Below are 15,127 nucleotides of genomic sequence, written 5' to 3'. Positions count from 1 at the left end.
CCTCAGTAATAGAGATATTTTCAGCCCTGCAAGCCACTTATGTAAATATAAAAATGTATTAGGCGGCAGAATTGCATGTGTGGGAACAGAACAACCGTGCAATTGAAAAGAAATCGCAAGGAACACTGGTGTCACTCACAGGGTTTGGTTAATGCTTGCATACTTTTGATAAATCATTTTGATTCAGCAGACTCTGGGATAACCCAATTTTCATTTCTAGACGTGATGAGCTATGAGCAGTAAAACCCCAAGCACTTAGTGAGGTGTCTAGCAAAATTTCCTTCAGGAAGTGTTTACATTTTAAAAAAGCAATCATTCCTACTCTTTCTAGGACCCTCATTTGCCTTGGAAAAAATGTCAGGGCGAAGTCAGATTTTCGTTTGTTTGACTTAAAACAAAGTGATTTATTTGAGTGGCTGAGTGGGCAAGAGATATTTTTCAGACCTCTGAAACTGGAGTCGAAGAGAATCATCGCATTGAACAGGAAACATGCTCTCGAAATGAATTGAGAAATTCTCTCTGGGCGCAGTGCTCCGATACTCCTGCGTGTGCTCAGTTTCAGTGGGTCCAATCTTTCCCATCTCTGCATCCAAGCTATTTGGCGTGATCAGATGATCAGAGCTCAAGGAGTGATTGGAGGGGGAGCTGGCTGCAGCTGCGATGTAGGCTGTTTTCAGGGACAAGGAGCCACTGTTTTTCAAACATAGCATCAACATAGAAGTTATTTTGTAGGCTCCAGGATGCAGCGATGGGCTGCACTGCCAGCATTGTTCTGCTGCAAGCTTTTCGTGCTGTGGTCCAGAGGAGCTGTCCACACATTTGTAGACGACGCCAGGAGGAACCATCCCACGAAATTCTGCCTCTGGAAAGTGACGATGAAATGAGCAGACCCAGGACTCTGATCATAATGGTAGGCTCTCTGGGGCAAAGCCGCCTCATTGATAGAACTATCAGTAAAGAAATGATGTGGCAATTGAGGGTTGGGGTGTTCAGCTTTTGAGAAAGAAAGGGGTGATCTAGACTTTCCCACAGTCTTTCCTGTTTAGAGAAAAGCTTTCAAAACTCTTTCTATCCTTAAAAGAGCTGATTTTCTTTCTCTTAAATTTTTCTCCTGCCTAATCTTTTGTATGCTGTTACTAACTTTTGTGCTGAAGAAAAATAGGTTTTGGAGTTGGGTTTAATTAAGTGAATTTTATTTTATAACTTTCATTTGAAAGAAGAGGTGGATACTTTTGTATCACATACAGCTGATCAAGTGGTGTAGATGTTGGTGATTAGCTCTCTAACTTTAATGTATTTGGACCATTTATTTTGTACTTTGCACGGAAATGCCTTTCCAACATGCTGAACTTAAGCATAAAGTCAGAATAAAGTTCTTGAGGATTTTGTGGAGTGTGTGATGTTTTAGTTCGAAAGCTGTTTCTTGCCACTTGTCAAATAACATTTTGTGCCTTAATTATCATAGATGATGTTACTCTGTGTGTATTCCACAAGGAGAGAGCAGAGGGTAGTTATTCCTTACTTTAGATTAGGGAGGAGATCTGCTTAGTCACTGAAATCCCATGTCAGGATGGGGGTGTGTGCTGAAGTTTCCAGAACTGGAGAGACATCGGAGTCCCAGTGGTTTCAGCACAATCGACTTTTTTCTCTGACATTTCAATGTTCAGATATCAAGGATGTAGTAAATAATGAATGAAAGATACCTGTTACACTAAAGTTTTAAGTGAAAGTCGTCTGACTTGACTCTGCCTCTAAGTGACAGAATACTAAACTGTAACACTCTATGCCAATTTCTTTAACAAATCATTGTTGGATTTTCAGAAGAGTAATACTGTCCTTGAACTATTGGGTCATGGCTAAGAGGAAACACCAAGTAGAAATGAAAATGATTTTATACTCATTGCTCCTGTAAGTTTTCACAAGTTAAATTCAGGAGGATTTGAGACATTCGTTTTCCAATTTTCACTCTTGCGAATAACATTAACAGTCTCTAGTTAAATACACTAAGTTACCTCATTTTTTAAGGATCCTTTAAATTTGTACAATATCTTTATTGACATTAAATAAGGAATTGATGAATTTATGATTAAGAAAATGGTCATTCAGGAAGGTGGAATAACTTCTATATGTCACATAGCTTCTAAATGCCTGAGGCTCAAGTCACACTTAGTTAGATCAGTGAATCTAAAAGCCAGTATATTTTGCACTCTGTTCAGACTTCTAAGTAAATAATAATAAAACTGATTTTTTAGAAGTTTGACAGAAACCTCGGACCCCTCTGAGTCAGATCAGCTCACAATCACTGCATCTGGAAAGCTTTCTATGAGCGCCTTTAAATTCACACAGCTGGCAGCTATTTACAGCCAGCTCCCTCTGGGCCAGTTAGATACTAGGAATCGACCCATGAACAAACTCATCAAAGCCCCTTGCCCTAAATTGCCAAGTTTTATGGTGAAAGCACGATTTGCAAATCTTATTGTAATGGAAATGTTTCCTTAGGGTGATGAGGCTTTAGTGCACTTATTTCAGTCAATGAAACTAGCTTTCCAGATGGTTTGATATTTTCAGTGTTTCAAAATCACCTGGGACTTTTTATTCATACAAATCCTCCAGTTCCTAGTCCCAAATGCTCTTCCTAAGAAGGACCAGGGTGGAGGCCAGAATCTTCTCTGTTAGCACCCCAGGTGGTCGTGATGGAGGAGCCTTTTGGGTGGACACTCTTGAGAAATGTGACTCTAGATCTAGACACCCCCACCCTCCTTGAAGCAGATCTGCTAATCATCTTCATTTTATGACCCTAAGCTTGAAACAAATTGTTTTTCCCCCTCTGTTATTTTCCCATCAAACTTGAGTGATCAAATGTTTGTATATTGGGGGGCGTGTGTGTGTGTGTGTGTGTGTGTGTGTGTGTAAACCAGTCCAGAGCTGCTGTGAGGGTTTATGGCAAAGCATGTGTGATGAGTGTCTGGATGTGTTAGTAGAAGTTCAATGAGGGGTCAGGGACATCCTAACAGAGAGATGGCATTTGAGGAAAGACCAGAAGGAGGTCAGCGGTGAGCCATGTTCTCTCCATGGGGAAAGGACTTGCCAGGGTAAAAGGCCTGTGAGAATCCTGGGGTGTTTGAGGAACAGGGAGGAGACCAATATGGCCAGTGAGCCAAGGAGATGGAAGAAGAAGGTGAGGTCATTGAGTGACGAGGACAGACCAAGTCACGCTTGCCAGACCATCACGGAGACTTGGACAAGCACAGAAGTTACCAGCTCAGACTGTGGAGCCAAAATGTCAGGTTTGAACCCACTTCTACCACTCACTAGCTATGTGATCTTGACAAATGATTTATCCTCCCTCTGCCTGATTTCCTCCCTCTGTCTCCCTCTTACCCTGGTAAGACAGAGTAATAGCATCTATTGTGTAAGGTTATTGTTAAATTAAGTTAATTCTTGCAAAGAGCTTAGTGGGCAGTAAGTGCTCCATTAACAATAAGTTGTTTGATTTGGAAGGCCTTGCACAGGGGAGGAAAGCATGCAAGGCTGCAGATGGTCCAAGGCTGATGCGAGGAGACCAAGCCCAAGGAAATTATTGCCATGACCGCCTGGGATGGCAGTTGTTGAGATCATGGGAAGTGATTGATTTGGATACATTTCACATGTCAGGCCTATGGGTTTGCTTACATATTGAACATAAAGTGTGAAGAAAGAGAGGAATCAGGGGTGAATGTATACTTGGTTTTTAGCTTTTTATTTGTTGTTTTGTTGGCCTTAGCAACCAGAGGACTGAGTGACCAATCAGATGGTGAAGGCTGTAGAAGATTTGGTGAGAGAATCTCAGGTCATTAACACATGTTAGGTTGGAGATGCCTGTTAGTGTGTACATATTAATTTCCCATGGGATTGGATATATGGTATATCGGTCTGAGTTCTGAGGAACAGTCTAGAGAGGGGATAGATGCCTGGCAAATGTGAATATCAATGAAATACTTGATGAGTGAATAAATGACCTCTCTTTTCTAATGTCCTGTAATACTTATGGTGTATGGATTTTGCAGTTGTCCTACCTTGCATTATCTCATTGAATTTTTAATTACTGATTTTCCTTACTATTCAGGGATTTATGGTTTGTTTTTTTTTTTTTTTATCTCACTGGAAGATGGGAAGCCTCATATACACAGAAACTAGGGCAACATTATGTCTCTGTGTTGTCCAGAATAATTCCTTTTATAGACTAAGACCTGAATAAATATTGTTGACTATTTGAAACTCTTTTAGCAGTTGACACAGAAACTCAATTGATAAAACTGCCTACTTAACTTTTATTGAAATGTCGGGAGTAAGTTAATGTTAGGGAAAGCTACTCCAATCAATACAGGAGAGTGAATGTTGGTGTTCCTCAGACGGCTTTGGTGTTCAAGGTCTCACCACAAAAGGCTGTGCATCTTCATGTGGAGATATGCTTTGGGCTGGCACAGATTGTGTCTGGCTGTGTGGTCCAAAGTGGAAGGACTTGCTAAATAAACATCAAATTACACTCGTACAGGGCCCAGGCATTTACAAGGGGCACATGAATTCTAACATGAGATTGTAACAATGGCCTAGTAAGTTGTAGTCCAGTTTAACTAGGAAAAATTTAAAAAAATTTTTTAAATCCTTCAATGCTCCTATTTATCTCTCACTCAAAAAATGTTTGCTTTGATGGGCGATTATTATATTTTTTAGCTTATGCACTTTTGCATAACCATTTTGAATTTTTATTTTACTGCTATCAAAATTGAATGGAACAGTTTTACCCATCACCAACCCTCATATCTCATTTTCTCTTTCTTCCTACCCCTCCCTCTTAACCTCAGAGCCCTGATAATTTTTGCAAGCATTTTATTTTGTCAAATTGTCCATTATATAAATTTCCAGTATTTGTTTTTTGTCATTTCTGACCTGCTTTATTTATAGATAATTACCTTGAACTCTGTCCATTTTGCTAGAGATGGCTGCATTTCATCTTTCCCTATCACTGAAATAATGGGAGAATGAACAGAGGCCATCTATGAATTTTTTTCCCTTCTTTTATAGCACATTTTGTTAAAGGCCTTAGACACTGTCTAATATAATTTATTTTGATCTGCTATATTCTGGTGAATATCTATATTTCCTTATGCCAACCCTAGAAGTTTACACGTCACCAACCCTAGAAGTTGACTGACTTTTAAGGTATATTTCCTTTTCCTCCAAAAAAAAGAAGGTATTCATCTGATCACTGATGGGGTCTAGGGGTAACAGGAGGAAAACAAGAAGCAAGTGTTGGGCTTTTAGTCTCACTCCCTAGCTGCATGACAACCTGTCACGTACAGATTCAAGGGTTTTAGCTCAAAAGTGAAAAAGTGTAAAAATCCAGGGATGTCTCTGAAATAGTAGAAAATAAAAAATTTCAGTTTAGGCATGCCCAGGGTCTCATGTATGTCACATGCCAAGGTGGCCTTTGTCTTATTTATTTATGCACACAAGATCTGGGGTACAGGCCAGAGAAATGTGGGGGGGGGGGTGAGAGGATTCACCAGAGACAGAGTAGGGAATATAACAGGTAGATTGACTGAAATACACAGCTGAGGGGAGCAGTGGGCATGTCAGGAGAGGTCTGCTGCACCATGTGGGTACCTTCCTGGTCACGGATCGAACTCGTGCCACAGTGGCTGTAGATAACTATATAGGTTGCGTCTTAACCCCCTGTGCCACCAGGGAGGCCCAGCCTTTGTCTTTAATTCAGGTCAACGACAGAGGAAATATAACCATGGCTTGACCTTGTGGTGAGTTGGAGAAGTGAGGTTTCATCTGTGAGTCCAGGGTGTGCACTTACATGAGAAGCATGTCGGAGCCAGAGGTCTTCGCTTACTGAGCGACAGGTCACCTTGGTGACAGACTCCAGACGGCCGCCCAGCGCTCTGCGGAGTGTGCTGTGTGACTCAGATCCTTCCCACAGCTTGTTTTGATGCAGCCTGAGAACTGAGAACAATCTTCACAGTTTTAAAGTGTTGTAAAACAAAGCAAAAAGAAGAAGGAAGGAGAGAGGAGACTATTCTGGGTCCCTAAATGGCTCACAGAGCCCAAAATATTACCATCTGGTCCTTTGGAGGACAGTCTGTCCAGTCTGCTCTGCTGAGTGACATGGCCTCAACCAAAAAGGGAACTTATTTTCATAAACCCTGACCTCAACAGTGGATTTGTAAATACAAAGAAATTTGGATTTTCCCTGGTAGACTTTTGTTCCCCTGCATGATGGAAAACTACTGTGATTCAATAATGACTCCTAGATTGGACTCAGAGGGTCCTGTGTCAGAGTATCCAGCCCAGGGCCTGGGCTGGTTCCGTCCTGGGACGGCTCTCTGTCCTGTCTGCTGGAGGCACCACAGCATATATGGTAAACTAGTGAGGGGTATATAAGAACAGAGTCCTGCCAGGTAGATGGGCTGACTTAGAGTGCCAGGGATCCACCATCAGTTCCTGCACAGATGGGACTTCATCATCCCTGGGCAACCCGCTCCTCAGTGGAGAGGCTGTTAGATTGGGCTTTCCCGTCGTGGGGCCATGTACCCTCCAGAGGGTGGGACAGGGAGTGTGGCCAGAAGAAACACCAGCCAGGGTGTTGTCAAGTTACTGCTCGGTTTGCTTATTGCTCTTCAACAAGTCGCCGTATTTGGGGCCCTTCATGTAGGACAAGCAAAATAACCCTTCCTTCCTTGACAAATACTTTGAGATCTTAAGAGAAGGAGGGAAGTAGAATGAAGGAACTGGAATATGCACTTGCTTGTGTGTCCTGTAATGTGAATATAGTTGGAACCAGGCACAGGGTATAGGAACTACTTCAAAGGGAATAAAATGATGTTTTCTTACCTGACAGTGAATATGCTAAACTAGCAAAACTTCATTATTCAAGGGTCTTTATCAATAGTGTGCTCATTTTCATCTTTGTGAAAGGTTGCATGTAGAAGAAAACTACTTCCAGACATTCCATCGCCTGGGTTAGTATTCTTATTTCATTTTAGTGAGTTGAATTGTGACCATACTGATATACGAGCCCCCTGAGAAAGGAAGCCTGTGTAATGGGTTGTGATTTTAAATGCTTTGGCATAGATGGGTGCAACGTGGAGCTTGAAAGCACAGAGAATCATTGGCAGTTGTTTTTCCCTATGAACTGATTGTGAACTAAATCTCAAAGCCACAGAAAATGGACAAATGAATTGAATGGCTCTCCATGGGTATAAGAATTAATTGAATGTGATCCACGCTTAGTAATTAGCAACACAAGTCTCTGAGGCAAAGGCTTACTAAATTCAGAGTACATCTGGAATCATCTTTTTCAGATAATTATGCATCATTTCTATGCTCCAAATGTAGACATAATGAGGGACAAAGAAACAATATAAAAAAAGTAAAAGGAATGTTTACAGTTCATACCACCATAATGATATTATTGGTGTAAAAATTTATTGCTTTAATAATCTAGGTGTATATACATATATGCAAATTAAAATATATAGAACATTGTACTCTTCATAGTCATAAATGTTTGGGGACAAAGCCATAAAATGAAGATTAAAAAGATTATATCACCAGGTAGAAATGCATGGTTATATGGCTAGATATATAGACTGAATAAAGCAACAAAAGGTCCCTTAACTTTTAAAAAACAAAAAGTCTGTCTGGTTATGTAATTTTTCTGTGTTTCTTTGCTTTTTAGAAAAGTAGATTTAAAATATTCCCAGTACCAGCCTTCAATAAAATGAAATCTTGTGACAACCGAGTAATACAATAGAATATAAAATGTATCTTTCTGGCAAACAAAATGTGAATGTGGTAATTCAAAAAGCTTCTCTGAATAGTTTTTTATTTTCATGGAGTGGAGGTATTTCAATAGGAGCTAACGTTGAGGATTTTTGAAATTTGTTTCCCCTGTTCTACCATATTCAAGGCCATGGCCAATAAATTAAACATGCATCAAATAAACGTGTCCTGGTTAGATTGTCAAAACAGAGTGTGTCAGGAGATGGAGGGACAGACCTCAAGGCCACAGACCTGTTCTCACAGAGCCCACGCTTGGTGGTGGAGACAGGACTCACACATAAGTAATTATAATTGTTCTAAGCACGTCAAGTAAGAGTCACATTCTAAGCTAAGTCTACACCCTTTGATGTCCAGCCACATAGTGCAGTCATGGGAGGCTTCAGTGAGGAAGTGGCAGTGTTGCTGAGACCCGCAGGTGAACACTTGCTGAGAGCTAAGATGCCACAGGCCAGCCCACACTTACTTTCTCTCTCTCTGTTTTATTTTTTAAGATTTATTTTTTTATTTATTTATGCATACAAGAACTAGGGTGCAGGCCAGAGGTGCTGGGGGTGAGAGAATTCACCAGAGACAGAGCGGGGAACAGAACAGGCAGACTGACTGAGATACACTGCTGAGGGGAGCAGCGGGTGAGACAGGAGAGGTCTGCTGCACCATATGGGTCAGATCCCTGGCCTGGGATATTGACTCTTGCTGCTGTGGTTGCCGATAGCTTCATCATCCTGAGACTTAACCCCTTGCTCCACCAGGGAGGCCCCTCACTTATTTTCTTGACGTGAGCTAAGAGCCGGAGTGCACAGCTCTGATTCTCATACAAAACGTTTGCTTGTTGTGTCTTATCTGGGTCAGTTACTTGCATTTTTTCTCTTTCAAACGGGAGTAATGTAAGTTACCTATCTGTGTTAGCTCCCTCTCACTGCTCTGACAAACTGCCATGAACTTAATAGCTTAAAACAACACACATCTATTATCTTAATTTTGAAGGTCAGAATCCAAATTGGGATTCATCGGCTGGAACTGGCAGGGCTGCGTGCATTCCTTTCTGGAGGCTATAGGGGGACTTGTTTGTTTCTTTGAGTGGTTGGTCTGGTTTTGGTTTTCATGTTTTTTCTGGATTCTGGAGGCTGCCCATGGTCGTTGGTTCCTGGCCCTGTTCCATCTTCACAGCCAGCAGCATGCTACCATCAACTTCTCTGACCTCTGTCCCCCCCACCTCGTCTCATAAAAGACCCTAGTGATGACTTTGAGCCATCTGGATAATAGGGGGTGCTCTCGCCTTTTCCAGGTCAGCTGACTACACAAACTTACTCCATCCGTAGCTTTACTTCCCCTTTGCCACACAAATATCAATTTCACAGGTTCTGGGCCTTATACAGGACAGCTTTGGGGCTACTAATCTGCTTCCCCTACTATCTCATGAGATAATTGTAAGAATTCAATGAGTCAATACAAGTAAAGAACCTATAACTTTCCCTTAGAACTCACTACATTTTAACAATTATGATTGCTTTCATTGTCTAATTGAAACCAAGAAAATTCTCACATTAAATGTACATTAAAGAGATACTTTGGGGGAAAAAATTGAACCACTAGAAGTAAACTTAATTTGCTTCAGAGAATGTGGAGAAATAGAAATTCAAGGTTAGCACATTTACGAGAGCACTGTAATACTTATTGAATAGATTAGTTATGTAAATAAATTATTCAAAGAACATTTGCTTGAGATTCTTCTGTATTATCCAGCAATTGCCACTTTTCTGCAATTTAACTTGTAGTTTCTTGGTTTTGTTTCATCATTTATAAAGAAATATCACATATTTCCAGTCCTCCAAATTATGCCAAATTTAGAAATGATAGGAACAAAGAGGAATATATAAAATCTTAGAAGAAATGTTGAAATTTTAAATCACCACTATAATAAAAAGAATCAAAAAGCAAGAGAGACAAAATGCCTTTTAACTTCAGGAGAGATTATTGAAGAACAGACTGTACCTTGTCATTTTAAAGTTGTCTCTGTTTTCTGACATGAGTAGATTTTTTTATTACAAGTTTTTTTAAAAGATTTCTTTTTATTTATTTATGCATACAAGAACTGGAGTGTAGGCCAGAGGTGCGGGGGATGAGAGGATTCACCAGAGACAGAGTGGGGAGCAGAACAGGCAGATCTACTGAAATACACTGCTGAGGGAAGCAGAAGAGGAGGCAGGAAAGGTCTGCTGGGCCATGTGGGTAGCTCCCTGGCTGGGGATCGAGCTCAAGCTATAGCAGCAATAGTATGGTGATGCTAAGACTTAATCCTTGTGCCACCAGGGAGGCTCTTATTACATATTTTTAACCACAAAGACATGTAAGAATTCAAAATTAGGTTTAATAAGTGAATGAAAGAATGAGTATAAGCCATATATGTGGGTCCTATCGGTCACAAAGTAGGAGTCTGTGAGGTGAAAAGAGAATGTGGATTCATTTGGTGAATTAGCAGCATCTCTGCCATAGAGCCCCTGCATTCTCAAAGACCAACTCTTTCACAGAATCTCTTCAACATCTGCTTTCTAGGTCAGAGAAAGTAAAGATGGAAATACTGTCCACAGAATAATAACTCTTTAGTGAGGACTTCCAGCTAATCGCCAGGCCTTTGCCAAGAACCTCGTGTTTGTCTTGTTACCACAACAACCACTCTAGGTTGTTATTGTTATTCAGTGATAAGTATAAATGTATTACTGAAGAAGAAATTAAAGCACAAGATATAGCTCTGTCCAGTTGAAGTAAAATATGGGCCATGTTAAAAAACTTCTAGGGGTCATATTTTAAATGATTAAAAGTAACCGTTTAAAAAACCAATAAAACTAATAATACATTTTATACAACCCAACCTGTCCAAACTATTATTTTGACATACAATTGGTATAAAATTATTGAGATATTTAAATATTTTTTCACATCCAGTCTTCAAAATCCAATGTGTATTTATAACACATTTCAACTCAGATGCTAAATGTTTTTTTTCTTTTTAAAGATTTATTTATATATGCATGCAAGAGCTCGGGTACAGGCCAGAGATGTGGGGGGGTGAGAGGATTCACCAGAGACATTTCACCAGTGAAATTTCACCAGTGAAATTTTATTTCACCAGAGACTGAAATACACTGCTGAGGGGAGCAGCGGACAAGACAGGAGAGGTCTACCTCGCCATGTGGGGTGCTCCCTGGCCGGCTGGGGATGGAGCTCATGCTGCAGATTGCTTCATAGTGCGGTGATATTGCTTCATAGTGGGCCACCAGGGAGGCCCACGGATGCTAAATGTTTATCACAATACTTATTCAGTATGTAGGGGCCATAAAATTTATCGTTGGAAGTCCAGTCACATATCTAAGCTGTTTAAAAACTATTTAAATGTTTGCCAATAACTGGATAGAGTATCCATTCTTAAAGTTAAACTGAATTAAAATTAACTAAACTTAAAAATTACCTCCTCAGTGGCCTCTCTGATGGCACAAGGGGTTCAGTCTCAGACTATGAAATTTTAAACAGCCTCTGTAGCACAAGTTCGATCCCCGGCTAGGGAGCTGACCCACATGGAGCAGCAGACCTCTCCTGGCTTGCCCGCTGCTCCCCTCAGCAGTGTATTTCAGTCAGTCTGCCTGTTCTGTTTCCCACTCTGTCTCTGGTGAATCCTCTCACACCCCACACTTCTAGCCTGTACCCCAGCTCTTGTATGCATAAATGAATAAAGCTTAAAAAAACAATTAGCTCCTCACCCACAGCAGATGCATCTCACATGCTCAGTAACCACATATGGCGAGTGGCTGCCACCAGTTGTAGTGGGCATTGAACTTGCCCCAGGCGCCATCCTGTGGGAACTTAGATTAGGATTAGAATACAGAGCCATTGCTTGTTGCTACTATTCTTGAGACACCACAGTGGGTGAGTGCTGCAAGACTCTACCCAGCTTTATGGGTGTACATGCTATTGCCTTGCCATAGACATTTATTTATTTGATTAAAACAAAAGTAAGCAGCAAAGAATTAGCCATTGGATGTATTGAAGTCATGTAGGGAGGGGGCAGGGGAGACTAGGGTTACCCATTAACATGAAAATTTGGGGTGAATTCAAACATTTGTATTTTTTCTCCTGACCCTAGAAGATTGTTTTGCAGTGGATAACTATCAAGTTGGCCAATGAGTGAAATAATACAGAAAATAAAACTGAAAAGGCAATCCAGGGTAGAGATGGAGTCTGGGACCACACCTGGGTGACTTTTTTTACGCCTGTCCCTGATACCCAGACTTGCCCACTCTTCCTATACCACCCACCAACCTCAACTCCATCCTCCTGCCCCCTCTTGCTGTAGTGTCCTCTCTCAGTCCCTGCCTACCTCACCCACTGCCCTCTTCTCCTGCAGCCCAGCCACACCCACCTCTTCACCCCTCCCATTGCCCACCCCGCCCACTGCCCACCTCTCTTGCAGCCTGACCATATCCATTTCTCTCACTGACCCCTCCTGCTTTCCTGTCTCTTCATTTTGCTCTGGAATCCCTTGCAGTGACTTTCTTATCCTCAATGTTCAGCATAGCAAGCTGTTTGGTACTTTTCATTCAAATTCAGGAGTTTCCACATAGACTATAGAGAATGAAATATTAGGAACGGGGGGTTCATTGAATCTAGTTGTCTCACTTGAATAAAGAACACCAGCACCAAAGAGGTAACTGACTTATCTGTGGTATTCATAAGAGTTCGTGGTGGGTGGAAAAATATTTGTTTGGGTTTCAAAATGATAAGATCAACATTCTTTTTAACTACATGCTATTCTCGCCTCATAATCCAGAGACCAAGTGAGCTATGGGTCCAGGGTATGTGAACAATTTTAGGTGAAGCCACATGGATCCTACCTAAAAATACAATAACATCAACAACATAGCAAATCTTATCCAATTTCTGATCACTTTAGAGTTCTAAATGTATTTAGGAATGAAAGCCAATTCTGTCATTCTATAAATAAGGGATTCTTGCTCCCAACCAGTCTCTTGACTTTTCCTTAAGGATTAAGTACAAACAGGATGATTTCTAGTTAATCTGTAAACCAAGCCAAGAAGAGCAGATGCAGCAGAGATTCAGAGTAAATTGTGGGGACCCCAGGGATCCTGTGACAGAAAGAGCAATGGACGGCAATTCGCTTTCTTGTAATCTCTTTTGGATTAAAGAGTTCACAGACTTTTACTTTTAGAATGAGGAATGTACCTGTTTCCTTACAGAACTTGAAATCCCCAAATGCTGTGTTGTCAGAGAACAGTGTAAGGACCAAACGTGGGTTTTGATGTCGGACTTGTACCATTTGAAAAATATAGGACTGTGGGAGAACCCCTTGTATTCTGTATACTCCATGTCCTGATCTGCTGCTTGGAAATGATTCTTCACAGTGCTGTTGGGGATCTGAATGAAAATAGGAAAGGCAACAGCTGGCTGAGGCAATGTGCCTCTTTGTCACCTGTAAAATGAGGAAAATACCTGCTGCCTACCAACATCATAGAATTCATGATTTCTCTGGGCCTCCCTGGTGGTGCAAGGGGTTAAGCACAGCACTGTGAAGCTATCTGCAGCTTCTGCAGCACAAGTTTGATCCCTGGCCAAGGAACAACCCACATGGCACAGCAGACCTCTCCCGACTCGCCCCGCTGCTCCCCTCAGCAGTGTATTTCAGTCAGTCTGCCTGTTCTGCTCCCCACTCTATCTCTGGTGAATCCTCTCACCGCTCTTCATACACCTCTGGCCTGTACCCCAGTTCTTGTATGCATAAATAAATAAATCTTAAAAAAAAAAAAAGAAATTCATGATTTCTCAAGTGAAAGCACATTCTGCTTATTGTTTTGTGTTAACTCTAGGCCTCATTTTGGTAGGCATGCCTACTCTTCCCTTCTCTACCAGCAAAGGAAAGTAGAAGATCAACAGACTCCTCAAGGAACAAGACTTCTTGAGAAAAGGGACTCAGTGAAAATGTCAGTGATGCAGATGAGGGTCCCCACATGAAGCCCACTGGAATAGATACGTGAGCCAGATGAGAAGGGAGGGTCGAGGACAGAGAGAGAGAGGTAGGCAGGCGAGGAAGGAGACCTCTGAGCAGGGAGAGAAATGAAGTGTGAAATGCCTTTTCCTCTCTCAAATCAAAGTGGCCCGGGGCTGTTAAAGGTTCCTCTGTAAAGCTTGCTTGAAAATTACTCTGTTGTTATACAACTAAAACCACTGGAATGTCTCAATCTGTGTCATTGTCCACTCTGGTTTTTGTTCCCTTCGAGAGACCTGTTCTTTCGTAACGGCTACCATATTTCATCCCATTTTTGCCCATGCTGGTGAAAAAGGATGCTGGTGGGTTTTGTATGTATCATGTTGCTCATTTAGCTCTGAAAGCTGAGAGGAGCCGGCAGATGTCTAGCAGGCAGCGCTGCTGTAGAATCACATCTTCAGGGCTGATCTGACGGGCTTGGGTGCTTTTGTTTTGGTCAACAGGCAAATAAGCCAAGGCACATTTCTAGAGATGTTCTTTACAGGAACAGCCCTGCAGTAGTGATTTGAAATGAAGTGGGCAGGAAAGCGTATGATCACAAATATATCTTCTTTCTTGCACAGCTAAAATGAAAATTATGAAACTATGTATGGGTTCATCAGAAGACAGTGAATGCTGTTGGAGTCCCCTAAGCTCTTTTCCAGGTCCTTTTCAGATACGTTATCAGGAAATTGTATTTCATTACAGCCAGGGTAATGGTAATTACAGATCACTGAGGCTTTAGATGACTTCCTTAGAGATGGCGATTGAGAAGTAAACTGGGTTGGGGTGTTATGTTATCTTTGGTATATTAAAAAGTACTGAAGAAGCCTGTTACCTCCATTTGCAAGAACTGCTACTCTGCTAAAGAGCTGTCCTGTGGTTTTGTTTGTTTGTTTTTGTTGTTTTTAATAATTTTTTAAAGAATTTATTTATTTATTTTTGTGTAAAAGAATTGGGATGTAGGCCAGATGTGTGGAGAATGAGAGGATTCACCAGAGACAGAGTGGGGAGCAGAAGAGGCAGATCTACTGAAATATACTGCTGAGGGGAGCAGCGGGTGAGACAGGAGAGGTCTGCTGTGCCATGTGGGTCAGCTCCCTGGCTGAGGCTCGAACTCAGGCCATAGTGGTGATAGTGCTGAGATATTCCCCTAGGCCACCAGGGAGGCCAAGAGCTTGTCCTTTGTTAAGACTCCCTTGACCATAGCAGAGAGTATAATCTCCCACTGGGACCACAGAGAAGGAAAAAGATTGTGTCTAC

At 41.5% G+C, this 15,127-nt stretch overlaps 1 protein-coding gene across 1 annotated transcript in view; it reads left to right on the top strand.

The window, feature by feature from the left end:
• Positions 1-733: 733 nt before the first annotated feature.
• DOCK10 (dedicator of cytokinesis 10) overlaps positions 734-15,127 on the top strand; it is a gene marked incomplete at its 5' end in the record, with an annotated part of 193,040 nt that continues 178,646 nt past the window's right edge. The window contains one exon of the mRNA XM_084243250.1: positions 734-910. Coding sequence (XP_084099376.1) covers positions 749-910 — 162 coding nt within the window. The remainder of the gene's footprint in view (positions 911-15,127) is intronic.

The sequence above is a fragment of the Talpa europaea genome, assembly GCF_964194135.1.
Source record: "Talpa europaea genome assembly, chromosome: 1".
Taxonomy (NCBI): domain Eukaryota; kingdom Metazoa; phylum Chordata; class Mammalia; order Eulipotyphla; family Talpidae; genus Talpa; species Talpa europaea.
This window is presented reverse-complemented; position numbering and strand designations above follow the sequence as displayed.